Here is a 25,312-nt window from a genome sequence, read left to right on the forward strand (position 1 = left end):
GTTCTTTAGCCTATCACTTTAATAATTAAATGTTTAATTTAGGCCTATCCAAATAAAAAAAATAGGCCTTCAACTTATAGGCATTGCAATTTAGTCTATCATTTTGGGTACTGGTGTCTTGCAGAATACTATTTGTGTTTTATAACTGTTTTTATTATAGGCCTCCCCTTAAAAAGAGACCCTAGCTCATAGGCCTCTAAATATAGCCTCTAAATAAACGTTAAACAAAATAGTTGAAGAAGCACATGCAGTGACTGATAGGGAAAACAGTACTGGCAACAAGAATAGGTTATAGGTAGTCTTGACCATTTGGGACCCCTTGGCTATTTTGCTCGGGACAGGTTATAGCCACGACCGGGAGACCCATGAGGTGGTGCAGAATTGGCCCAGCGTCGTCCGGGCTAGGGGCGGGTTTGGCCGGCTAGGATGTCCTTGTCCCATCGTGCTCGAGCGACTCCTTGTGGCAGCCGGGTGCATGCACACTGAATTCAGTCTCCGGCTGTACTGTGTTTCCTCCCACACATTGGTGGGTTAAGTGTCAAGAAGCAGTGGGGTCATATTTCGAAGGACGCATGGCTCTCGACCTTCGCCTCTCCAGAGTCTTTACGGGAGTTGCAGCGATGGGACAAGACTGTAATGACCAATTGGATATCATGAAAAAAGGGGTAAAAAGTACCCCCAAAAAATATAAAAAATATAATAATTTTGTTTTGTCTCATTATGGATATAGCATCTGCGTGATGGGGTTGTGCAACGCAAATGGCTATAACAAGCCTACATACAGACTGGAATTCACAAATACAACAGTCAAAATGCCTAACATAAGGCCATGCTCCCAAATACTGGAAAAGTGAGATTCGTTAGGTTACATGATCACCACAGTAGCCCCACGCGGCCATAAAAATGTATTATGTAATGATATGGCCATTAAATAACACACAACAGCATGGCATATTTAGAAAGTAGAATAGGCCTAGCATAAATCATATTTACTTTCTGTATTGCAGTTCAGGCGGTTATTCTAGACGAGGCTCTTCTGTGTCTTTATAGTATCATTCTCACAAAAGTAATTTGCTGAAGGCCCATGCCTATACTACGCCATCAATTGGTATAATGTTATTGAATTTCCGTTATAAAACAAGCTCTAGACCTTTATTTTGGAAATGAAACTGGAATCTGCAAAACAACTCTAATGTCTGGGCTAGAGTTGCTTGATTGACTAGTTAACTTCGACTAGCTACTTTCGGGTTCATGTCCTTTGCATATTCCACATTCCTGGCAAAAGTTTGTATGTATAAAAAATATCTGTCACAGAGTAAAGGGAGACGTAAAGTAAGAATTGAACGTTTCAATGTTCATTCATAGATGTGACATAGGGTTTGTACATTTACAGACCTAATTTAACGGTTACGTTTCATGTTTCACGCATGGCTTTTCTTACAATCCTAACAATTTACGTATGGGTTTTTTTAAAGACGCTAACGATACGTACATTCAAACGTTTGGCAACTATTTGGCTCCATAACAATGTCATACTCTTTTGGACCAGACAGCATCAGATAGATAGATGGTCTACACTTACAGAGACAGAGTGACGCTGTTTCACTCACTCAGTTGCTTTCTCCGGTGAGATTTGTATTTATTATGGATCCCCATTAGTTGCTGCCAAGGCACCAGCTACTCTTCCAGGGGACCGGAAAAATTAAGGCAGTTAATACATTGTCTCTTGCGTATTGAAGGAACATTATGAAACACAGAGAGACGAAAGATACATTATTTAATGTTTTTATCTTTGTACATTTTTTTGGGGTAGCCTGGCTTCCCTTGGCATCCATGAATACACGCCACTGGCTACTACCCTTTCAGACATGTTTTTCAGATGGTGACAAGCTGAACTCGTGAAACTCCCATTTGTGAGCCATTTTTCTTCATCTGATAATGCAATGTCAGGTTGTGTACTTGGAGATGGAGAGACTTTATCAGTTAGCTAAAACTGTTTCCCCTCTATAATCAAAATGATTATTGGAATAGGCTAAAACAGTCTCATCAATTATGACATGAACACAACTTACATAAATATACATTCACAGACATTATAGACAAATGGCTGTGGATATTCAAAAATATATTACCATCATCATACAGGCACAACTATTGATATAATTGTTAGCCTACATTGCTTCATTCATATAAGCAAACAACATTCATTGGCTACTGTAGCTAGTTTGGTTTCAGTTTACTGTTGTGATTGGTTAACTTTCATGGACAATTGGACAACCCTGCATTTGCTAAGCTATCATGTGTTGCAATTGTGCTTTCAAGAGGGCTTGGTCGGAGCACAGCTAGTTCGGCTTAATTTCGCAGCCAGATAAAAGGAGGACAGGAGCATACGATCAGTGAGGTCAGTAAATAAAATTACAACCTATAGCGACAAACGTATTTTAAAAAGCGTGACAATTGTAGTAATTTGAAGACATCGCCACGTTTCGTGACTACTAGCTTGCTTACTACAAACTACTGTAATATTAGATGTCTGCCTAAGTGTCTGTTTAGATGCCTATTTCGATAGAAGTTTATCAAGTTACATGACTCAATAGTTATCTCCCAAAGACGCTGTTAATATTATTACAGTACTAGGAAAATTCCTCTTGTGGGGGAAAGTTCAGCTGAACTGTCTTTCAAAACAGCAGCAAATGTTCAAATGGCCACTCAATGCAGACCTCTTATTATTTTCTTCTTGGTAAAATAGTATTTTTCATACTTTCACTTGGCATAACTGTACATGGTGTGTCTAGATCTGGAATCGTAATGTTGTAGGCTGCTAGGACCATTCACTTCTATGCCTGGGACCTTTTATATATATAAATGTGCTATGGCTGGGGCCCAAGTCTTTCTTCATACAATCAGTCAGTGTTTCACCGCTTGCATACTAACGTGCTTGCCATTTAGGCCTGCCCTACTAGCTGCCGGGGTCACAGAGAATGCTTTTTGATAGTAGATTGAACACTCACCAGGATGTGGTTGTCCGATAATGTCAATTCCCCCCCTCCAACTGTTTGGTATTGTTAGTTGCAAAGCAGTTATTAAAATATATTGCTCTAGTATTATATTTCTCTATCTGTTTCTTGTTATCTGATATGAGAGACAGACTTTGCTCCAGTGGTGTCACAGTGTAAGTGAAGATCTCACTGTGGATCATTTCAGTTCTAAATAAGTATGCCTACATTTAGTCTGTATTTCCACCTATGTTTGTCCTGTAGTTTATAGCTTCAGTCGTGACCTTGACCCAGGAGCACTGAGCTGTATTATCATACCAAGCTAGTCTCCTCTCTCCATTCATGTTACCTTCACTAAGAATGAGAGAAGAGTATGCTTATACACACAGTGACACAAAAATACTAATTGTGGTTTAGATGCTTAATATAGGTATTAATACTGACCAAGTATTATGAATATAAGAAACACAGTTAAATGTGAAATCAGTTCAATGGGAGTCTAGTTCAATCACATCAGTCAATCAGAGCATGTTTTGGATGCCTCGGAGTCTGAGGCAGGCAGGAGGCCCATGTTTTTGGCCAGCTCCACCACTCATAAAATGGCAGTAAGCCTCTCCAGTGGTTTTTATAAGCTGCCTGCTGGTAGGAGACTCGGCTGCCCTGTCCTCACCCTCAGCATGGTCTGGTCCAGACTGGGCCTTCCTCTTCCTCAGCTGCATCAGTATGCGTATGTAGAACTCTCTCATATGGGCAAACTCTGCTCTGCGCATCAGGTCCATGTAGTAGCAGACCTGGTTCCACCTCTCCTGATCAGACAGCTGCTGGTAGTACTGCATGCACCTTTGCCAGTACTCCTTCTAGTTGTAGTGCTCGGCTGGGTGACTGAAGACAGGTGCCTGCCATGGACCATAAGGGAAGGGGAGAGCAGCAGGAGAGGGGTCTGCTAAGGGGGTGAGCCCAGGGGGTGCCCAACTTCCTCCTTCAGCTGCGGCAGAAATGGCCTGGAGTGAGCACAGTACAGGGCTGTTCTTGGACTGCTGTGGTGGTGAGGCCTGGTCAGGAGCCCGAGGGAAGTTTACGGTTCCCAGGAGCCCGAGGGAAGTTTACGGTTCCCAGGAGCCCGTGACTGTACCTTCAGACCCTTTATAGAGCTCTTATGGCTGATGAGAGAGGAGGAATCTGGAACATCCTTCATGGTGTTCACGTATCTGACATGGGTCTCCTCCACCTTTACTTTAGGAGCCTGCTCTGAGGTGGGCGGCAGGTTGAATGTGCCCACGTAGGTGAGGGTCAGTGAGGGCCTGCTGAACAGGGCCAGGGACCAGAGCCACAGGGCTGGGTGCTGCTGTAACGGATGTGAAACAACTAGCTAGTTAGCGGTGGTGCGAGCTAAATAGCGTTTCAATCGGTGACGTCACTTGCTCTGAGACCTTGCTCTCTTGCTCTGAGACCCTTGCTCTGCAAGGGCCACGGCTTTTGTGGAGCGATGGGTAATGATGCTTCGTGGGTGACTGTTGTTGATGTGTGCAGAGGGTCCCTGGTTCGCGTGAGGGGACGGTCTAAAGTTATACTGTTACACTGCCACAGTATCAGTTTGACATGAAAATTACACATCCATATTGCTGTTGTAATAAAAACTATCAGTATGGATTTGAAATTGCTTTGTGATGTTGCTTTAAAGAGAGAAGATTTTGGTGACAGAATACTGTTTGTCCACTGCCTCTATGGCAATTGGATAAAGTGACGTCCAAAGATTTTGGCATCTCTGTATTAGAGGTCGACCGATTTAAAAGCCGATACCGATTAATCGGCCGATTTTTATATATATTTGTAATAATGACAATTGCAACAATACTGAATGAACAATGAACACTTTTATTTTAAGTTAATATAATACATCAATAAAATCATTTTAGTCTCAAATAAATAATGAAACGTGTTCAATTTGGTTTAAATAATGCAAAAACAAAGTGTTGGAGAAGAAAGTATAAGTGCAATATGTGCCATGTAAAAAAGCTAATGTTTAAGTTCCTTGCTCAGAACATGAGAACATATGAAAGCTGGTGGTTCCTTTTAACATGAGTCTTCAATATTCCCTGGTAAAAAGTTTTAGGTTGTAGTTATTATAGGAATTATAGGACAATTTCTCTCTATACCATTTGTATTTCATATACCTTTGACTATTGGATGTTCTAATGGGTACTTTAGGCTGGCAATACTAATCTCGGGAGTTGATAGGCTTAACGTCATAAACAGTGCAATGCTTGAAGCACAGCGAAGAGCTGATGGCAAATGCAGGAAAGTGCTGTTTGAATGAATGCTTACGAGCCAGCTGGTGCCTACCATCGCTCAGTCAGACTGCTCTATCAAATCATAGACTTAATTATAATATAATAACACACAGAAATACGAGCCTTTGGTCATTAATATGGTCAAATACGGAAACGATCATTTAAAAAACAAAACGTTTATTCTTTCAGTGAAATACGGAACCGTTCCGTATTTTATCTAATGGGTGGCATCCATAAGTCTAAATATTGCTGTTACATTGCACAACCTTCAATGTTATGTCATAATTATGTACAATTCTTGAAAATTTGTTCGCAACAAGCCAGGCGGCCCAAACTGTTGCATATACCCTGACTCTGCGTGCAATGAACGCAAGAGAAGTGACACAATTTCCCTAGTTAATATTGCCTGCTAACATTAATTTATTTTAACTAAATATGCAGGTTTAAAAATATATACTTGTGTATTGATTTTAAGAAAGGCACTGATGTTTATGGTTAGGTACACATTGGTGCAACAATGCTTTTTTTCACGAATATGCTTGTTAAATCACCCGTTTGGTGAAGCAGGCTGTGATTCAATGATAAATTAACAGGCACCGCATCGATTTATATGCAACGCAGGACAAGCTAGATAAACTAGTAATATCATCAACCATGTGTAGTTAACTAGTGATTATGTTAAGATTGATTGTTTTTTATAAGATATGTTTCATGCTAGCTAGCACCTTACCTTGGCTCCTTGCTGCGCTCGCATTAGTCAGCCTGCCATGCAGTCTCCTCGTGGAGTGCAATGTAATCGGCCATAATCGGTGCTCAAAAATGCAGATTACCGATTTGTTATGAAAACTTGAAATCGGCCCTAATTAATCGGCCATTCTGATTAATCGGTCGACCTCTACTCTGTATATAAGTTCCATCTCAATCACATATCAATGACTTCTGACATTCCATAACCCAAAGTAAAGACAAGGCAAAACAACAGCAGATCACCATACAGATGTAGGATCTTAATTTGAGCAAGTTTGCTACAGCAGAAAAATAATGCTGCAGCAACAGGAAGTTTAAATTATGTGGATTATAATTAATGGCCATTTTTTTGTAGGTGTTGATACATCTTTCATTAGGGAAAATCAGTGTTGTGTTCGAGACTACCTAAAGTGAGACCGAGTCAAGACCAAGACCAGAGGGGGTCCGAGGCTAAAGTCAAGACCGAGGCCAGAAAAATGCCAATTCAAGACTATGAATGTAATTTGGTCAAATCACCACTATAATAAGAGTTCAAAATGTCCAGTATTTCTGTGTTCATAATTCAAAAGAACATATGGATTCTTTAGACATTCAGAATGATGAAAAAATTGCATGCTGAAGAGCCATTCTACAAATGATTACTAACCTGAACACAGTGGGGAACATTGAGGGACTTCTACACTTTCAGAGAAAGGTTAAGGATCTATAAAATGTTTTTTTTTCCAAATATGTTTTGATTTTAATCTCTTCAGTTTTTGTTAGAAAGGAAAGGGTTAACACTGAAGAGAGAAATATTAAATCAGCATTTTTCTTTGACGGTCTCTAGGCAGATAAATCTAGTTAGCTAAGTCAGCCATTGGCTAGGCCATCAGATGCTTGATAGAAGGCATCTGCCATTCAACTATATTAGGGGTGTCAACCAATCACATTGAAAAAGTGGTCCCACTTATTAGAAGTCAAAAACCCATGGGAACTTCTGCATTCTCGAAGGCCAACAGGCCACTGTGCAATAGCAAGCAGTAGTTTTCCCACGGTCCAGCTAGCTAGCTTTTGTTGTAGGCTAGTTTGCAGAGGCTGCAGCAGGTGTTATCAAAGTAAATGTTGTTGCTAATTTGTTAGCTTGTCCTTTTTCAAGAATAACTTTCAACAAGAAGTTAAGTTTCAAATGATCATCATCTGGTAAGTGGAACTGTGTTTTTTTTATTTATTGCAGCACGCTTCCTGTTAGCCATCTCGTTTGAAAATAACTTATGTCAAATCAATCAAATCAAATGTTATTTGTCACATCTGCTGAATACAACAGATGTAGTGTAGACCTTACGTTAAATGTTTACTTACAAGCCCTTAACCAACAATGCAGTTCAAGAAATAGAGTTAAGAAAATATTTACTAAATAAACTAAAGTAACACTGAGATAAAAATAGAGGCTATATACAGGGGGTATCGGTACCGAGTCAATGTGTGGAGGTACAGGTAAGTTGAGGTAATTTGTACATGTAGGTAGGGGTAATGCTTAGATAATAAACAGCAAGTTGCAGCAGTGTAGTGTAGGGGGGTCAATGTAAATAGTCAAGGTGGACATTTGATTGTTCAGCAGTCTTATGGCTTGGAGGTAGAAGCTGTTAAGGAGTCTTTTGGACCTAGACTTGGTGCTCCGATATCGCTTGCCGTGTGGTAGCAGAGAGAACAGTCTGACTTCGGTGACTGGAGTCTTTGACAGTTTTTGGTCCTTCCTCTGACACCGCCTAGTGTATATAGGTTCTGGATGGCAGGAAGCTTGGCCCCAGTAATGTACTGGGCCGTACGCACTACCCTCTGTAGCGCCTTACGGTCGGAGGCTGAGCAGTTTCCATATACCAGGCCGTAATGCAACCTGTCAGGATGCTCTCGATGGTGCAATTGTAGAACCTTTGGAGGATCTGAGGACCCATGCCAAATCTTTTCAGTCTCCTGAGGGGGTAAAAGGTGTTGTTGTGCCCTCTTCACGACTGTCTTGGTGTGTTTTGACCATGATAGTTTGTTGGTGATGTGGTCACCAAGGAACTTGACACGTCAACGTGAATGGGGGCCTGTTCGGCCCTCCTTTTCCTGTAATCAACAATCATCATCTTTGTCTTGCTCTCATTGAGGGAGAGGTTGTTGTTGTGGCACCATATTGCCAGGTTTCTGACCTCTTACCTATAGGCTGTGTCATCATTGTCGGTGATCAGGGCTACCACTGTTGTGTGGTCAGCAAACTTAATGATGGTGTTGTAGTCGTGCTTGGCCACACACTCGTGGGTGAACAGGGAGTACAGGAGGGGACTAAGCACGCACCCTTGAGAGGCCCCAGTGTTGAGGATCAGCGTGGCAGATGGGTTGTTGCCTACCCTTACCACCTGGGGGCGGCCCGTCAAGAAGTTGCGGAGTGAGGTGTTTAGTCCCAGGGTCCTTAGCTTAGTGATGAGCTTCGTGGGCAATATGGTGTTGAATGCTGAGCTGTAGTCAATGAACAGCATTCTCACATAGGTGTTCCTTTTGTCCAGGTGGGAAAGGGCAGTGTGGAGTGCGATTGAGATTGCGTCATCTGCGGATCTGTTGGGGCGGTATGCGAATTGGAGTGGGTCTAGGGTTTACGGGATGATGGTGTTGATGTGAGCCATGACCAGCCTTTCAAAGCATTTCATGTCTACCAATGTGAGTGCTACGGGGCGATAGTCATTTAAGCAGGTTACCTTCGCTTTCTTGGGCACAGGGACTGTGTGAAAACATTCTTGCATTTAAACTCGGTTACTTTGTGTGCTAAACGTGAAATGTGTTTTGCAATGGAAAGTCAGTTGTTCATTGCAATTCGGAAATGCTTAGCCTAATGGTTATGTTTTTGTATTCTTGTGATTGGGACCTACTGGCTTATTTTCTTTGAGTGAATTGACTGCTTATCCTTTAACATCATGCTGCGTGTGGCTGCTTTCTTTCCAACGGCCCAATGAAGTGGTGTAGTGGTGCCTTGAGAAGAGGGTCCTGTGTGAAGGAAAGGTGCCCTGTGTGACGTACTATGTTTTCCTAAAGATTTTTCAGATTTTTACTCTCAAAATCCCACATTAAAAATAAATAAAAATGTGATGTCCTTGAACCACATCAGGAGACCATTTGAGGTGTGGGAAAAAATAAAATATTTTTTTAGTTGTCCCTTATTTCAATTGAGCTAAACAAATGCCCTCCCCATTGATACAAATCAGCATTTATAGCATTCTATCAGGTAGGCCTGCATTGCTGTCAACATTTAATTAGGAAGTTTTTTTGGAAAGCCTTTAGAAATGTTCATGCAAACAGTGTATGATGATTGAATTGCACATCGTAAATAGCCTACTAACCAAGACTACGGACCAACATTTTTCAATACCTGATTTGCATACCCATTGTTGCCATAGTTATCATTTACTGGTGGATGTAAGTTGAAATGTCTTTTCTACCCTAGCGGCTAAGGATGTCATTCTGTGAGCTGCTCCATGCGACAACCAGTTGAGAGCTGCACACTCATGCTGCCTGCAGATGATATGCTGCTGAAACTAGGCTATTTGTGCTGCAAGCAGATGAATATATTTCACGTGCTTTGCAATTGTTTAGGCTACTTTGTGCATGATTTCTCTATTGTACTACAGCGGGGACTGTGAAGAGACACAGACACACATACACATGATAAGACACTCAATCTACTGTTAGGTTCTAATTATCAGAGTAAGAACTCGACGGGGACTATGAAAGCTTAGACCAGGTTTATTCTTCCTAAAGGATCGAACCGCTGAATCGACATAGTATAGTATAGTATAGTTTAGTATAGTGGTGGTATATGTACCCCACTTTGGGTGGAGTCTCCTCCTTCTCGCTAAATGTAGTTTCCTGCCTAGCAATAAAGATACAAAGTGATACGGGCAATAACCCTTTCCTTCTCCCTTAACGTGACCTGACCTGACCTTCACCCCATCACTAATCCATGACTCTCTCCCCTTATCAATGCCTGCCACGTATGATCGTTTTCCCTACACTCAGTACATTCCAAGCTTAATTGCACCCACCATATACGTTCCTCCTACAGATAACCATTAACTTCTGGTGTAAACCCTCTAAACCATAGTACTCAATATTTCAATAGAATACCTGATAATTAACCCTATTTCAAGTTTAGGAGTTAGAACCCAGAATCCATCACTACACACACGTGGATGTTGTATTGTAAATATGTGATAGTGGAGTAGTGGCCTGTGGGTGTTATGAAATGTAACGTCATATTTTAAATTGTGTATAAAACTGCATTGGTGTTGCTGGAAACCAGGAAGGGGATCCTTAATAAATAATAAGTTGCATACCTCCACTACACTAATTTGATACGCAAACAGTAGGGATTTAAGAAGTGAGTATAGGCAATGCCCACTGAAAAACAAAGTGTGTATATGGGGTATACCTGCGTATAGCCTCTACTCCACCACTGGCCCTTTGTGCTTTACAAAAAGTGCCCTCTCCTACATGAGTGCGCTGGTATTACGCTTGCTGTCCTTTCAGCATCACAAGCCTGTCACACACTGATGGCCCAATAGGCTCGACACTGCGCGAACATGTCTATAACAGATATAAATACTGCTACAATTTCCCCGTCTCCCCTTACTAATAGTGAGCGTGCAAATTTACAACAATTTCCCCCACTCTTCCCTACCAACTAGTCAATTAAATTCAGACAGTTTGAGGATATTTTTCAACAAAAGTTAAGGACAGTAATGTTACGAGTAAAGTAGGAATCCCAGGTTTCAATAGGCGATACAATATTAATGTTTCAAGAAAGGAGTGTATATATTTGGCCTGGAGAATCAGTTTTATCCGCTGACTGAATGGAAGCTGATAATAGTTTTTTTTTACTCTGTAAGATATTACAGACCGATATGCTCAATATGTGGTCTCGAGGCAAATTAAGTCTGACATTTTTAAAGTGGAAATTACAAACTTTAGAAGCCTTTTTAAACCTTGAATAGACTACAAGTTTGCATTTGCTGTGCAGAAAAATTCTCAGCAACAAAAGTGACCAAATTGAGATCCTACATCTGTGCCTTTTTGGACATGGAATATTGAGCAGTACACAAAAATAAGCTGTAGCCCTGTCCTCTGCAGAGGAATCAAATGTTCTTACCACTATAGATGAAAATAGTTGGTCTTGCAGAAAGATTTACCTGTTCCATCAATGGTATAGACTGATCAACTTCCTGAATAAAAAAATTTAAAAAGCAAATATTTGTATAGAAAGCTTGGTCTCAAATGGCCTTAAATTTGATGCCACCAAAACTGAATTCAGGATCAACTTTGGCACATTCTTGGCCCAAACATTCTACCAAAGTTGCTATTTTCAAATGTTGTCATCCAATTGAATAACAAACACATTCAGAATCACCATGACATTATGAACAAAGTTCTGCAGGATTTTCATGTTCAATTGTGATGTCATCAAATACATTTTTTTGCCAAAATTGTTCAGGTAAATTATATAAAAAGCACATGATCAAACTGCCACATCTTTATTATAACAGCAAACATCCCAATGAAGGCCTACATTACTTTGGTCTGCAGTGAGATGGGCCATGGCCCAGTTAGACTTGTAGCAGAGGAGCAATACTGTTTGTTTGTAATATAAACAATTACTGTATCTACCTCCATCAGAATGATTTTAATATTTTGGCTGTGGGAGACATAATTGAAAACCACAAGACTTCAGTCATCCTTGCTCAGTTCAACTTCTATCCAGTGATGTGAATAATTCTTCAATTCTGCCCTATCCTTTTCCATCTTGACTGTACCCTGTTGTTTGACAAATGAAGCAAACATGCCTGGGTTGTCCTCTAACAGATGGATGGGGGGGACAGCAAAATAAATCCCACCGCTGCTGTTTAGCTGGATAATACATTTCTGTCTTCTGAAGCAAGTAAAAGTTCTCTCAAACTGTCATTTCATGTCAGAAATTAAAGAAACATCCTGCACAATGGCAGACAGCGAGAAGTCTGATGAGCCCAGTGCAGCAGCCGTAGCCCAGCCAGCTGATGGAGACCAGCAGGTGAGGAGCACCATCACTGGGACTGTAGTTTACTCTATAACACACAGCTCTCATGAAGGGTCTGGTACACGGATAACTTTGAAACCAGCATTCAATATTTCACAGAGAATAGGCACTCAAAGTTGATTAATTGGAAATATGCACTCCTCAATTGTAATATGCACACACAAAAACTCAGTGTGCAGAGTTGAGTTATCAGTACAAAGCAAACAAAATATGAAATTGGCAACACAATGGCTGTTTCTTCTCTCTTAAACCTTGCTAAAGTATAAGCATTGTGTGTTTTGTTCCCAGAGTGTTGTGTCCCGTGTGGGTAGCATCCCCCTGGTGAGCTCTGCTTGTGGTGTAGTGTCCAATGCCTACAGCAGCACTAAGGACAGCGTTCCCCTTCTGAAGGGGGTAATAGATGCTGCCGAGAGCGGGGTGCGCACCCTGGGGGCAGCCGCCACCACCGGCTCCAAGCCACTCCTGGACAGACTGGAGCCACAGAGTGAGTTCTGATGCATAGTGACCACAGACAGACATCATTTTATTTATTATATTATTATATTTTATTTTAGTGGATCACTTTTTGTTAGGAATTGATTCATAATTTGTTACAGTTTCTGTGGTGAATCAATATGCCATGATGGGACTAGACAAGGTGGAAAAACTGCAAATCCTCCAGCAGCCAGCTGACAAGGTGAGACTTTCCAAATCTAATATTGACTAGTCAACAACGCTTCCTCATGCATCCAATTTGACTAAAGTCCCCAAGAAAAGACAGGTAAACTACTTGATATCTCATCCCTCACTCACTAATCTTCGCTTGGAGCATAGCGCCTCAACATATGGATCTCCACGCTGTCCTATTCTGGGTCAGGTCCCAGGTTGATGTGGTTTTTTGTCTCCGGTTGAGTAGTTCGTCCTCTTGGGCGTGTCCAGTTGGAGATGGCTCCTTGAGGATGAGGGTGGGCTCTAGAGGTGGGTTTGATCAGGCCAAGTCACCAAACAGTCCGAGTCAGGAGGCACTGATTAGGGAGGAAACAGGGTTGGTCTGTCTGGTTGGTCCGTCTTTCGCCGTATTGTAGTTCGGGATGTGGTCTCACCATGTGATGCCCAGTATGCGGCGGAGGCATTTGCAGTAAAAGGCGTTCAGACGACATGTGAGGTCCAGGTTGTTTTTTTTTCCGAGAGTGTGCGTTGTTTCCAGATGTTGTCTAGGCTGGCCATGGTTGAGGCTTCCCATGGTTGTCACCGTTGCTCCTGCAGATGTATAATACCTCATATATTTATAACAGCTTTTTAATGAGCTGTATATTTTCTTTCCCACAGCTGGTTTCAGACACAGTGGGCATGATGTACCAGTCTGTTAGCGGGGCAAAGGAGGCCATGGCTGGAGCCAAGGACACCATGACTGGGGCTGTATTGGGGGCAAAGGAGTCAATAACTGGGGCTGTGACCGGGGCCAAGGAAACCATGGCTGGGGCCAAGGAGACCATGACTGGGGCTATGATGGCTGCAGTGTTTGGGGGTGTGGAGATGACCCAAGCAGCCGCCAGTGGATGGTTCAGCTCATTCATGGGGACCGGTGTGGGCCATATGGTCAGCAGTGGGGTGGGCCTGGCCCTCAGCCACTCTGAGAACTTGGTGGACCAGATCCTGCCTCTCAGCGACAGAGAGCTGGGTCAGTATGAATGAGAAAATGAACTAGTAACCACTGAATGGACTGTACTGAAATGGATTTCAACCAATCCCTGGTGTGGGTGCTGCTGAGTCAGGTCTAGAGCTGCAAGATGGTGTGATCATTTAATTTATTTGTAGATATGTGTATGTGGACAGGGTGGCACTAAAATCAATAGCTCTGATCTCAGACTGAATTATCCATTCTAGATCATCTTCATTTTTTCCTTTTCAGCTGCTTTGGCCGAGCCTGCAACAGGTGAGGTGGCTACTGCACCAGTGGTGGGCTCTAGCCCATCTAGCCCCAGCTACTTTATCCGTCTGGGCAAGCTATCCTCCAAGGTGCAGGAGCGGGCCCTGGAGCAGTCCCTGGTGAGAGCCCGGTACGCCAGAGACACCACATATGCCACCATAACCCAGATCACCAGCACATTGGACCTGCTGGAGAATGCCCGCTCCACCCTGGCTGCTGCCAACCACCAGCTGGGAGGGGCACCAGAGCAGCTGCTTCAGCACTGGAAGGAGTGGCAGGAGAAACAGCCTAAAGATGGACAAGTAGATGGTGGGAAGGTGGATGGTCCCAAAGACCAGACTGCGGTAGGGAGTCTCAAATTAGTTTGTTTTGACAAAGTAGTCATGGGAATGAATGTACTTGGGGAACGTTATAAACATTGTCTAGGTAACCACAGCTAACTGTAAATGCCATTGTTTGTGTTGCAGTTGGAGTGGCGAACCCTCTCGATGGTGCATGGTCTCAGTGGCCAGTTGCGGTCTGCCTGCTCTGGTGTGGTGTCCAGTGCCCAGGGCCTGCCCAGTGCGGTCCAGGACCAGCTGGCAAATGCACAGAAAGCAGCTGAAGAACTGCACTCCTCCCTGGGCAACGCTAGCACCCTCACACCCCACCTCCTGGAGCAGACCCGTTATCATCTAACACAGGTATACCAAACTCTCTGTTGCTCCATTTTTCCTGTGTGTTATTAATTATGAATACACCAGCTGCTGGTTTCTCATTATTTATTCATAGTTTTAATATTTCAACCAACACATTGCATGTACATCATCATAACAAATAATTATGATTCACTCTGAGGTTATTTATGTTGATTGACACATTTTCGCAGGTGCGACATTCTCTAGATGGCGTAATGGAGTATCTGCTCAATAACACTCCTCTCAACTGGCTGGTGGGACCCTTTGCACCCCAGCTTACTGAGAAGGGGGAGGACAGGCAGGCTGTGGATAAAGGCCCTCAGACCTAGGCTTGCTTTGAGGACCAACAGGTTGGAGTAGATTACTTCAAAAAGGCTTGCACTTCATCTGCTTTCAGTGACCGAGGCCTTAGATTAACATGTTGCTGGCATGGTGTGTTCATTTTTTTGTACAGTGCAGTAAATAATGCACTTACTGCACACACTTGTGAGTATAAACTATGCTGATAATAACATGGTACATACATATGGAAATCACAATACTGCTTTGTATATTCTCCAGAAGGGGATGACCACTAAAATGGCCATATTTGTGCTGTAAATCACACTCCAATCTGTGAATGTTAAGGAACCATTTAAAACCAACTAATTTTGTTTTTCTGTAACACTAACTGTACGAAATGCTGTATAAACCCCACGTGTGACTGATCTTTAATCCTTAAAAATGTATGAAAAGGGGTCATGACAAATTGGTGTGATATTTCTGTGCTCTCCTCTGTATGTGTATGCTCCTGAAGGGCCTCTTGCTGTTCTTGATTGCTAATATGGTCAATAAAGTATTGTTGACTCTCCTCCTGGGCTTGTAGTCCATTATATTTGCTATTTCATCTTTTTATATAATACATGATTTCATTCACCTGCATCTTTCACTCATTGTTAGTTGATACTGCCTAGTGAATATTTAGAATTGGTTATGTTGTCTCCAGTCTAAGTACTTTGCTCTTCTTTTTTTATTTTTCCAATTAACACACAAACATGTTTTCCAAGAACCTGTATGTTCAATGTCACAGTACTCATAAGAATAATTGTTTAAATATAATTATATCACCCCGTTTCTAAAATGTTATTGTATTTGGCAAATGAAATGGGGATATTATGCATGTGAGAAAAATAATGAATTGTTGCTTAGAATTACGTCACGGTGGTTTCGAATGTCGGGAGCTAGCGCTGGTTAGGAGGCCGCGCGCACAGAAGGGACCGATTACTTGTACATTTCTGGAGACTAAGGTCGTCAACACCGCTCATCACTTCGTATTTCAGGTACTGGGTTTGCTTTAATAATAACATAAGAAACGATTTCGCTAATGTAAACCGATTAAATATGTTCCCGCTGACAACAAGCTACTGTACCGTTAGCGCTTCATGCTAGCTAGTTATAGTGGCCAGATAGCAGTTGTAGCTGGCAGTACATGTTAACGTTCGTTTAGACACTTGTGTGAAAACTAAGTCGTGTTACATATTCAGTGTAATTCGTCTGACAAATATAATTACCCAGATAAGCTAGTGCATTTTTACATTCAGGACATGAAAAATATGACGTCGCCGCTTGTTTTCAATGAATTAGCTAGCTAAATGTTACTGTAGCTAACTAAATAACCAGTCTCTTGCTAGCCTAACGCTATTTGCTTTTGAGCGAGGACGCAATTGTTTTCGACTGCGGACAAACAAGACCTGGGTTGATGATCAGCAGTAACGTTAGTTACTAATTGATCTAGTTAACCAGACAGCTAGTTTGCCAATTATTGTCAGTCTATGACAAGGGAATGCCATTTTATTGTTTTGTTCTTTGATTTCAAGTTTGCTTGAATCGACCAAAACATGTAGCTATGATGCTGGCGCTGTAATTGAATTTAGGCTATCCTGGCAGCCTTGGCAGAGTTAGTATTTATTGGTTTATCGAGGCACAAACTATTTTGTTTTCAGTGCACACACTACATCTAGCTAGGTAGTAAGCTTTTGTTTGTGACACAGGCACTGTCTGACAGTTTGCGATGTGTATTTTGTTGTTGGTCTGTTTTCCATGCTGTAAAACAAGGAGTACCAACGAGTTCATGGAAAATGAGGCCATATGTATAGTCATGGTGACTTATATTAAACATTTTTTTGTCATTTAACAGGCGCTATTAACCAGATTAGTGAGTGCATACATTTTCATATTTTTTCGTACTGGTCCCCGGTGGGAATCGAGCCCACAACCCTGACGTTGCAAGCGCCATGCTCTACCACACGGAATATCTCAGTTTTACTTCCAGCCAGGTGCATGTGTAATAGAGTATTGTGATTTGTAACTGCTTCTGTTTCTACTGTCAGTGTTATCTGACCATTCAAATGAAGTAAACAAGTTGTTTTTGTGGTTTGAAAGCTACGGGTGTAAAATTCTAAACCTAATTTAACAGAATAAAGCATAGCCTCTGGATTGGGTAGCCTCCATGCTAGTAACAATAAACAGTATTTGTATTGTATCTAACAAAATAGATCACTCATCACCAGTACTATACAGATTAGATCTGTCAGGATCATCTCTAATACACTAAACCAATAATCAATCATTTACACTTACTCCTAGCAAAACCACTAACAATTTCAGAACTGCTCTCCTGCTCCAATGCCGGTCTCCAAGCTCTTTTAGCCTTTTTATAGACATGTTCATGTAAACAATGGCCGTGAGTTTGACTAACTCTTCAACCCCATTTTCAGGAATATCCTCTCCCATCCCCCTTACCCCCCCTCCCCCTCCCCCTTTATCAGAAAGCATGGCTCAGGAGACCAATCAGACGCAGGTGCCAATGCTTTGCACTATGGGCTGTGGTTTCTATGGTAATCCCCGCACCAATGGTATGTGCTCGGTCTGCTACAAGGAACACCTACAGAGACAACAGGGAGGGGGCCGTTCCAGCCCCCCAGGTGAGAAAGGTAGGAAGATGGGAGAGGGACCCAAAAGGAGGGTGGTGGGTTGCTAAAAGGGGCTGGAGAATGAGGTAGCAATCACTGCTAAAACCTTGGCATTATAAAGCAAGAGAGTGATTTATCAGTTCGTGAAACACAACCCTTTTTTTTTGTTAATTGGACCATGTAGGTAATCAATAGCATGTGGCATATGATTCAATATAGGTACAATTCATTCAAGGTCAACAACTGGGGGGGGTTCAGTTGTGTCCTATATAAACGTGTGGTTTATCTACAGGCTCGGCAGCTTCATCGCCAGTGGGGTCCCCGGGAGCAGCTGGTGTGTCAGTGGAGAGCACAACGTCGGAACCCAGTACGGAAGGGGTCACTCCGCCCGAGGAAAGGACATCCAGGTATGCTGACATAAAATCAGCTTGTCTCTGCAAACAAACACACAGACTGCTAAATGGAATCCATTACATTGACAGTAAGCTGTTGCTCAAGAGGCTTTTGTTCATTGTTTTTGGAGTTCTATAGTATATTGGATTATGGTTTCAGTTGTTCACCTCATTATTGGTCTGTGTGAATGTGTGTCTCCAGTCCCAACTCCCCCAGCCCAGTAACCCAGCAGATGACAGCCATGAGTATCTCCCAGGATACTGGAGCCACTGACTCAGACCGGGCTGATGGGGACGAGGAAGAGGACGAGGGGACATCCAAAAACACTGGTTAGAACAACAGGGAAAAAAGCTTGAGACTTTCTTGGTTTCCAAACTGTTTTACAGTAGCAGTCATCAGCAGTATATGTCTTGTCTTGTAATACATAACTACGCTGTAGCCACCCGAGGGTACACTTCAAAAGTAATATATGGGTAGCTCTGTTTGTGAGGTTCAGTTAGATGTTGTATTTTAACAGGGCCAGTGGGTGAGGCAGCCCAGGCCTCGTCTGATGGTGATCAGACCCCTGACAAAAATAAGAAGAAGAACCGATGCTTCACCTGCCGGAAGAAAGTGGGCCTGACTGGTAAGACGGAAGATAGGGTGTCCAATCAGAAACGCATCTTTTGACCAATGGGTAAAATAATATGGTAATTGTGTAGATACTCCTCTAAGAAAACCAATGGTCCAAACCTTGTCTCTGATAATCCATTCAAAAGTTATTGGAGTATTTACCCTTGTAGGATAGCTGAAATTAGAGACCCTAAATCAGAGAAAAAAGTGGTAAAATAACAGGAAAATAGTTTTGCATCAGCTAGGCTGGATGCTGTGTGAGAATTAAGTCTAACTGAATGGCTCACTGTTGAACTCATCTATCTTCTCGAATCTGGAGGGCATAAAACAATATAGAGGTAAGATAGATATTGATTTTTAGACATGACATGGAGTATTTTCATATTATAATATACACTTTTCATATTAATGTGAAATTCTCGTTTTTTTAAAAGATTTTTCACAAAAACAAGTGTATCTTTGAAATGTCAACGGTACACTGAGCCGTACTGCAAGCTTTGTATTCTTTAAGCATTTTACATTTAATTTTGATTTTTTCAACCCGCGGAAACCACTTTGCAGATGACTACCAGAACATGTAAAATCCTCAAGTTGCTGTGAGAAAGCGTCACTGCTTTGTCAACAGAGCTGGGTGCTTATTACCGAATGTATTAGGTTACGAAAACTGACTTTTAGGATATAATGTTAATACCATGTTAGAGAAAGACCCCAGTGAATGATTCAGGACATGAAGAATCATATTTGTTCTGGTAAAATGTATTTTATAACATACGGAAGTGTGTTTTGGGTAGTGGGTGGACACCTAACAGAAGGTTTCAGGGCGCACAGCACACACATGGCAGGTGGCTGTTGAGTTCAAAGGGTTTATGGGGCATTGAGCTCGAGTGCAAAGGAGTTATTTTCTGAGTTAGCTTTTAGGTGTTTGAGATTGTCTCGAATCTTTACCTCTGGGGAAATGGAAGCATGCAGGGCTAATTAGTTAGTTCAGATACATTTTTATTTTTTTATCTGACTGATGTTACTGCTCTCATACAGTGCTGATTTGATGCTTTTTCAATGGTATGTTTGTTTTATTTTTTACAAAGAAATTCTATAATCTGCTACACAAACTAAATTATATCTAATTTTCAATAGACATGATTGATCCGCCTATTTGAACGTCAGAACATCATATTTATCACACACAGTGCAAAAATAGCACAGAGACCTCCAGACTGAATGTTAATACGATGCCATTGTCCTTACTGGCTGTTTTTTAACTAAATCTTTGGTTAAAAAAAATTCAATATTTGCACGTTTATTTAATAGTTCCTATTCCAAATGTAGACTACAAGTTGTATGAAAGTAGTCCACCTATCACATTGCTGTTTGTGTAGAGAGCAACATACTGCAGGTTAGTGGTGCATTTCACGGTCCACTGCATTTCACAGTGTACTGTTGGCTTGCACTCTACCGTGGTGTTGGCCTGCTATACAACAATCTCTTGGAAGAGCCTTGTGCTCACCACCCTCTAAGAAAGCACACTGTTACTACACATCTCAGGTTTTCATCTTGGTCCAGTTGGTTGGAACTGACCGTGGAGACAGACGTAGATAGGGTTGGATGTTAACTTTGTCCATCTCTTCACTCTCTAGGCTTCGACTGTCGCTGTGGTAACCTGTTCTGCGCCATTCATCGCTACTCTGACAAACATAACTGTCCTTACGACTACCGAGGCGCCGCCGCAGCCCGCATACGCAAGGAGAACCCCATCGTGGTGGCTGAGAAGATCCAGAAGTTATGAGGACTAAGTAGAAAAGTCTCTGACGTGAAAATTTGGAACAATGGCGGCATGGAATAATACCAGATAAAATGGCTTCATTTGTTCATGGTAGGATAAGGCGGGTGGGGTGGCAGCGTCACAGCCCCTGTCCAGCCACTCCCTTTATTGGCATCTCCCTCTCTCTCCTAGAGTGACTGCTGGAGTGTGAATGTGTGTGTGAATTCCCATGTGGGGAGATGGTGTGTGTGTGTAGCTTGAGAGTCAGGGAGAGTGCAGTAGGGTTAGGTGGGCATTTGTCTGCTGTGGGGAGGGAAGGCATTACATTTTTACCCTTTTTATTGTTAACTTGGTGGGACTTATTTTTATATTATCCCTGCGAGGTAGTTAAAATGAGACAGAAGTAACCTGTTTAAGAGCATGCCACAGCTCGGATAAGGACATTGGGAGGTCAAGTTAAGATCCATACTGGGAGTTTCTGTGTGTATCATCAAGATCTTTTGAAGACTTCACATTCATTTACTCCCAAAGAAAAACCATTGTCTAGTTTCTGTCAAATGGGCCTTTTTGTCTTATTTTAATGTTTCCCTCTGGGTGATTAGTTCACAACATGTCAAACTCCCAAGTCTCTGCATTGAAGAATGTTTTCTCTTGGATATATTGACTTCTCATACTGATGTTGGGTGCATGAACAGTTAGTTATTGGAGGGGGTGGGACAGGGCTGGGGTTATCAAGATAGCCTTGACATAACTGAGTGATTGAGTTCTGTTATTTTTCCCTTCCTTTTTGTTTTAATGAGCGAATGACATCAGAAGATCTATATTAATATATTGTAGTTAGCTTGAATTGTGTGATTGCATTCTATTTATTTTTTAAATAATTTGGTTGGTTTGTACTGGAGGATTGGCAGCATGTGTCCGCAAATCATTTGATTTGTACTTAACCTTTCAATTCTATTTAAGCATTTCCATCTGATTATGTAACCATTTGAAAAATACACGTTCTGATATGTGATGGAGTAGAGTGGACATAAAAGGTCCATTATTTTGGAATCAAAACGCAACAAATGGTGTCAACTGCAGAGCACAAAACATTGAATGTGCAAATGAACCTACTCTGTTTTCTTCAGCCTCTGGGTCTTTATAGTTTAGTTGGATCTCTATGCAGGTTTGCTACAGAGAATAAAGCATATTCTTCCCATGCAGGCAGGACATAATGTAGTGTTCTCCTTGAACACCTGCTTTTGTTCCATATAGCTTACACTTTAAGCCTCCTTGTCCTTAACCACCATCATACCACTGACATATGCTGAATGATAACTGAACTGGTTGGCAATTAGTCTCCATAGTGACACACCTCTATTCTCAGCTGAAGTGAATTACTTCAGAATGTCCTCCCAAATGAGTCCTTTTTCGAAGACGCTTCTAGCTAGCTACTTCCGGAAGATCAAAATGTGCATGCATGTACAGTCAGATGAATAACTGTTTATTATAAACAGAAAAACAAGCAAGAATGTTAAGACACACAGCATTAGCACAATGCAACGCGTTACTGGAACCTTGACTGGCTGAGGTTCAAGTTAATGGGACTCTACTGTGTTTTCAATTGTAAATACCATGTGGCTACTATTCATGTAGTATAATCTTATGTAGAATGTCGCCAGATAATAGGCGGGGAGAAAAATATCAAAATATTAGTATGTGTATAACAGTGCTTTTCATAACTACCCTAAAAGAAGTGCAGTGGCACTACTTGGTTTTCCTTTTATTTAGTTTCACTCACAGGTAGTTCCTGTGTCTTCAAACGGTGTAGAATTTAGTCAAAGGGCTCAAATCACCCTGGATGACATATTTATCTTTGACAGTGTCATGCTAGGTTGCTTTCCAGTTCCTCCTGACTGCCCTGAGATTCAGTGACTCAACTCTACAGACAGTCAAACACATCCCTTCTATGTCCAAAGTACTGCTACTAACTGGCTCACTCCTCAGCAAGGGCCTTGGTGTCCCTGTGGTTGTTTTCAGGATTGGTCACACTAGTTCATTTCAAAACAATTTGTGGCAGTTTTGCATTGTTGAATCAAAGGTGTATCAAACATTGATTTACAATTCATGCTTTTTCATAACATAGCAGAAGTCATTGAAAAAGATTGTGTGGAAAAAGCAGATACTGAAAAACAGCAAGTGTAACACCTGGCAAAACAACAAGGAGAAAGTCTGAACTGAAGGAGATCTCTTTATATAAACGGAATAACCTAGACTTAATTTAGTCAGACCTGTGATTGGCGCGTTAGCCTGGGTAGTATTACCAGTTAAAGAATGTCTTAGTGAAGGGCGGGCAGCAGTGGCTTAGGGCCTTGGCATGCAAACACCAAGACAGCCTGTCCCTGAGCCTAGCCCGGAGCTCAAAGCCCCTGTTACGAGATGAGTCCTCTGGTTTATCATTTGGAATCAGACACTTGGATCTGAGGGTTCACACTGTTTAAAGTATCTGAGTGGAGATGGTGCGGTGCCTTTGATACCATGTAAGAAGAGGGCCTGAGAAGAAGTGTGTATGATGAGCTAGGGCTAGGCTGTCTGAGTTGAAAAACCTTCCTTGCTGTTGGTTTATTCCCCATGGTGATGTTTCGGTTTTAAGGGTATGCACTAAACAGACTTTTTAAAATGGGGCAGAGATGCGTGGCCTCGTGTACCTGATGAGTGTACTCTGTTCTAGGGCAAGGGAACAGCATCGGCTTGTACTTCAGTTTGGCTGACTGTCGTCTTTGCAGTTGTGATGTGTTGCAGGTTGATAGTTCCCTTACCTGCTCAGACTATCCCAGCATTTAAAAAGGTGAGCAGTTTGAATGTTACCAATGGATTGATGGGGTCATGCTTATCAAGCTATTTTTGTCTCTGGAATTGACCACACTGAGCCTCCCTTGTGGGGCCCACTGAGCTTATGTTTTAGGCTTAATAAGATCTGTTGAATCACTGCAATTGTATGTAAATGGATCAACTAAACCGGATCAGAATCAGTGATTTGATGTTAGGAAAACATCCACTGCAATTTCAATCTGTTGCACTTTTACAATGTTGATGTCAAGTTTGTCTTTAGCACACTTTAACATAATCATTGTCCTCATCTTGCAGGCCATTACTACAAAAGCTTTTGATCTGTGATGGGTAACCAGCTAATGGGTGACCAAATCTGGCAATATTCTCTCAATGTGTTGCAGCAGAACTGAGTTCCCATAAAATACAGTGAAGTGCTTGAGTCATTCCACTGATGTATGAGAAATGATGGAACAGACAATAATTGAGTTCCAAAATGTTACAAATTGTAGATCTCTCCTGTAGGAAATTGCAAAAGTGCAGTCAAGTCCTTTGGACTGGTGCACACCAGTCCCCCAGAAACAACACCAGATATCTTTTTCTTTTTTTCTTTCTTAAAAAATGTAGGGTTGTATGATGTGTAAGTATAAAACAATAAAATTACAAAGTTTATTTTAAATTTACACTGTCTTTTGTATTTATTTGTACAGCTGAGGGTAAGCAGGACAGATATAGTACATCAGGTTCAGACTTTCCTCTTGAGATCGGTTTATCCTATAAAAAGCCTAACATTCCATCACAGCCTCCCAACACCTGGAGTACATTCAATGGACAACACTTAATATTGCAGTAGCCTATTGTTGCAGTAGCCTATTGTTGTACATTTACACAATGCATTGTACTGATGTGTTTCTCTGACTCGGCAAAATGCTTAAGAGACGAATGGGTGTCCACAATGTCACCAAATGTTCAACTGGAATGGATGCTGGCTCTAACTAGAATTTACCATGAGGGCAAACATATCCTGCTGTGTGTTACACACCTAGACTGAGGCAGCCATGTCCATGTGTGCAGTAGCTGTGTATACCCGTGCCACAGAGCCCTGCCCACTTCCACATCAGCAGCCATTCACTACTCTTGGTTGGATTTGAGCAACAAAGTAGGTGTCAATCTACCTCAGATGTGACTTCTGTTTTGGAAATTAAACACACCACACTTAATAATGATGGTATACCTCACCTTTCAACTATTTTAAATGTGTTGAGTAAGTTGTTTACTACACACACTCTCCGGTCAGTTTATTTGGTACACCACCCCATTCACAAAAATGGATCACTCCTACAGACAGTGAGTCACGTATCTTGTTATATACAGTGCCTTGCGAAAGTATTCGGCCCCCTTGAACTTTGCGACCTTTTGCCACATTTTAGGCTTCAAACATAAAGATATAAAACTGTATTTTTTTGTGAAGAATCAACAACAAGTGGGACACAATCATGAAGTGGAACGACATTTATTGGATATTTCAAACTTTTTTAACAAATCAAAAATTATTCAGCCCCTTCACTTTCAGTGCAGCAAACTCTCTCCAGAAGTTCAGTGAGGATCTCTGAATGATCCAATGTTGACCTAAATGACTAATGATGATAAATACAATCCACCTGTGTGTAATCAAGTCTCCGTATAAATGCACCTGCACTGTGATAGTCTCAGAGGTCCGTCAAAAGCGCACAGAGCATCATGAAGAACAAGGAACACACCAGGCAGGTCCGAGATACTGTTGTGAAGAAGTTTAAAGCCGGATTTGGATACAAAAAGATTTCCCAAGCTTTAAACATCCCAAGGAGCACTGTGCAAGCGATACTATTGAAATGGAAGGAGTATCAGACCACTGCAAATCTACCAAGACCTGGCCGTCCCTCTAAACTTTCAGCTCATACAAGGAGAAGACTGATCAGAGATGCAGCCAAGAGGCCCATGATCACTCTGGATGAACTGCAGAGATCTACAGCTGAGGTGGGAGACTCTGTCCATAGGACAACAATCAGTCGTATATTGCACAAATCTGGCCTTTATGGAAGAGTGGC

At 41.8% G+C, this 25,312-nt stretch overlaps 2 protein-coding genes across 6 annotated transcripts; both read left to right on the forward strand.

Moving 5' to 3' along the window:
• Window positions 1-2,281: 2,281 nt before the first annotated feature.
• LOC139406566 (perilipin-3-like) lies at window positions 2,282-15,549 on the forward strand. Of its 2 annotated transcripts, XM_071149288.1 has the most exons (8): window positions 2,282-2,401; window positions 12,013-12,107; window positions 12,402-12,597; window positions 12,710-12,789; window positions 13,422-13,773; window positions 14,005-14,366; window positions 14,490-14,705; window positions 14,891-15,549. In XM_071149288.1, exons 2-8 carry the CDS (start codon window positions 12,036-12,038, stop codon window positions 15,026-15,028), a joined length of 1,416 nt encoding a protein of 471 aa, XP_071005389.1. In that variant the 5' UTR covers window positions 2,282-2,401; window positions 12,013-12,035; the 3' UTR covers window positions 15,029-15,549. The 2 variants fall into 2 exon arrangements, with proteins under 2 accessions (XP_071005389.1, XP_071005388.1); XM_071149287.1 differs by lacking the exon at window positions 2,282-2,401 and having other exon boundaries at window positions 11,867-12,107.
• A 329-nt stretch (window positions 15,550-15,878) lies between these two features.
• LOC139406567 (AN1-type zinc finger protein 5-like) lies at window positions 15,879-23,908 on the forward strand. Of its 4 annotated transcripts, none has more exons than XM_071149289.1 (6): window positions 15,879-16,018; window positions 17,456-17,671; window positions 17,943-18,057; window positions 18,245-18,372; window positions 18,561-18,668; window positions 20,290-23,908. In XM_071149289.1, the coding sequence occupies exons 2-6, from the start codon at window positions 17,512-17,514 to the stop codon at window positions 20,436-20,438; spliced, it is 660 nt and encodes a 219-aa protein (XP_071005390.1). In that variant the 5' UTR covers window positions 15,879-16,018; window positions 17,456-17,511; the 3' UTR covers window positions 20,439-23,908. The 4 variants fall into 4 exon arrangements, with proteins under 4 accessions (XP_071005390.1, XP_071005392.1, XP_071005391.1 ...); XM_071149291.1 differs by having other exon boundaries at window positions 15,897-16,018; window positions 17,456-17,662; XM_071149290.1 differs by having other exon boundaries at window positions 15,908-16,018; window positions 17,507-17,671.
• The last annotated feature ends 1,404 nt before the right edge of the window (window positions 23,909-25,312 follow it).

Source organism: Oncorhynchus clarkii, chromosome 4 (assembly GCF_045791955.1).
Source record: "Oncorhynchus clarkii lewisi isolate Uvic-CL-2024 chromosome 4, UVic_Ocla_1.0, whole genome shotgun sequence".
In the NCBI taxonomy this organism is placed as follows: domain Eukaryota; kingdom Metazoa; phylum Chordata; class Actinopteri; order Salmoniformes; family Salmonidae; genus Oncorhynchus; species Oncorhynchus clarkii.

Coding starts and splice junctions, on each gene's coding strand:
- LOC139406566 (XM_071149287.1), top strand. CDS start 12,006: ATGTCAGAAATTAAAGAAACATCCTGCACAATGGCAGACAGCGAGAAG. Junction 12,108..12,401: donor CAGCTGATGGAGACCAGCAG/GTGAGGAGCACC, acceptor TTTTGTTCCCAG/AGTGTTGTGTCCCGTGTGGG. Junction 12,598..12,709: donor GGACAGACTGGAGCCACAGA/GTGAGTTCTGAT, acceptor AATTTGTTACAG/TTTCTGTGGTGAATCAATAT.
- LOC139406567 (XM_071149289.1), top strand. CDS start 17,512: ATGGCTCAGGAGACCAATCAGACGCAGGTGCCAATGCTTTGCACTATG. Junction 17,672..17,942: donor CAGCCCCCCAGGTGAGAAAG/GTAGGAAGATGG, acceptor GTTTATCTACAG/GCTCGGCAGCTTCATCGCCA. Junction 18,058..18,244: donor CCCGAGGAAAGGACATCCAG/GTATGCTGACAT, acceptor GTGTGTCTCCAG/TCCCAACTCCCCCAGCCCAG.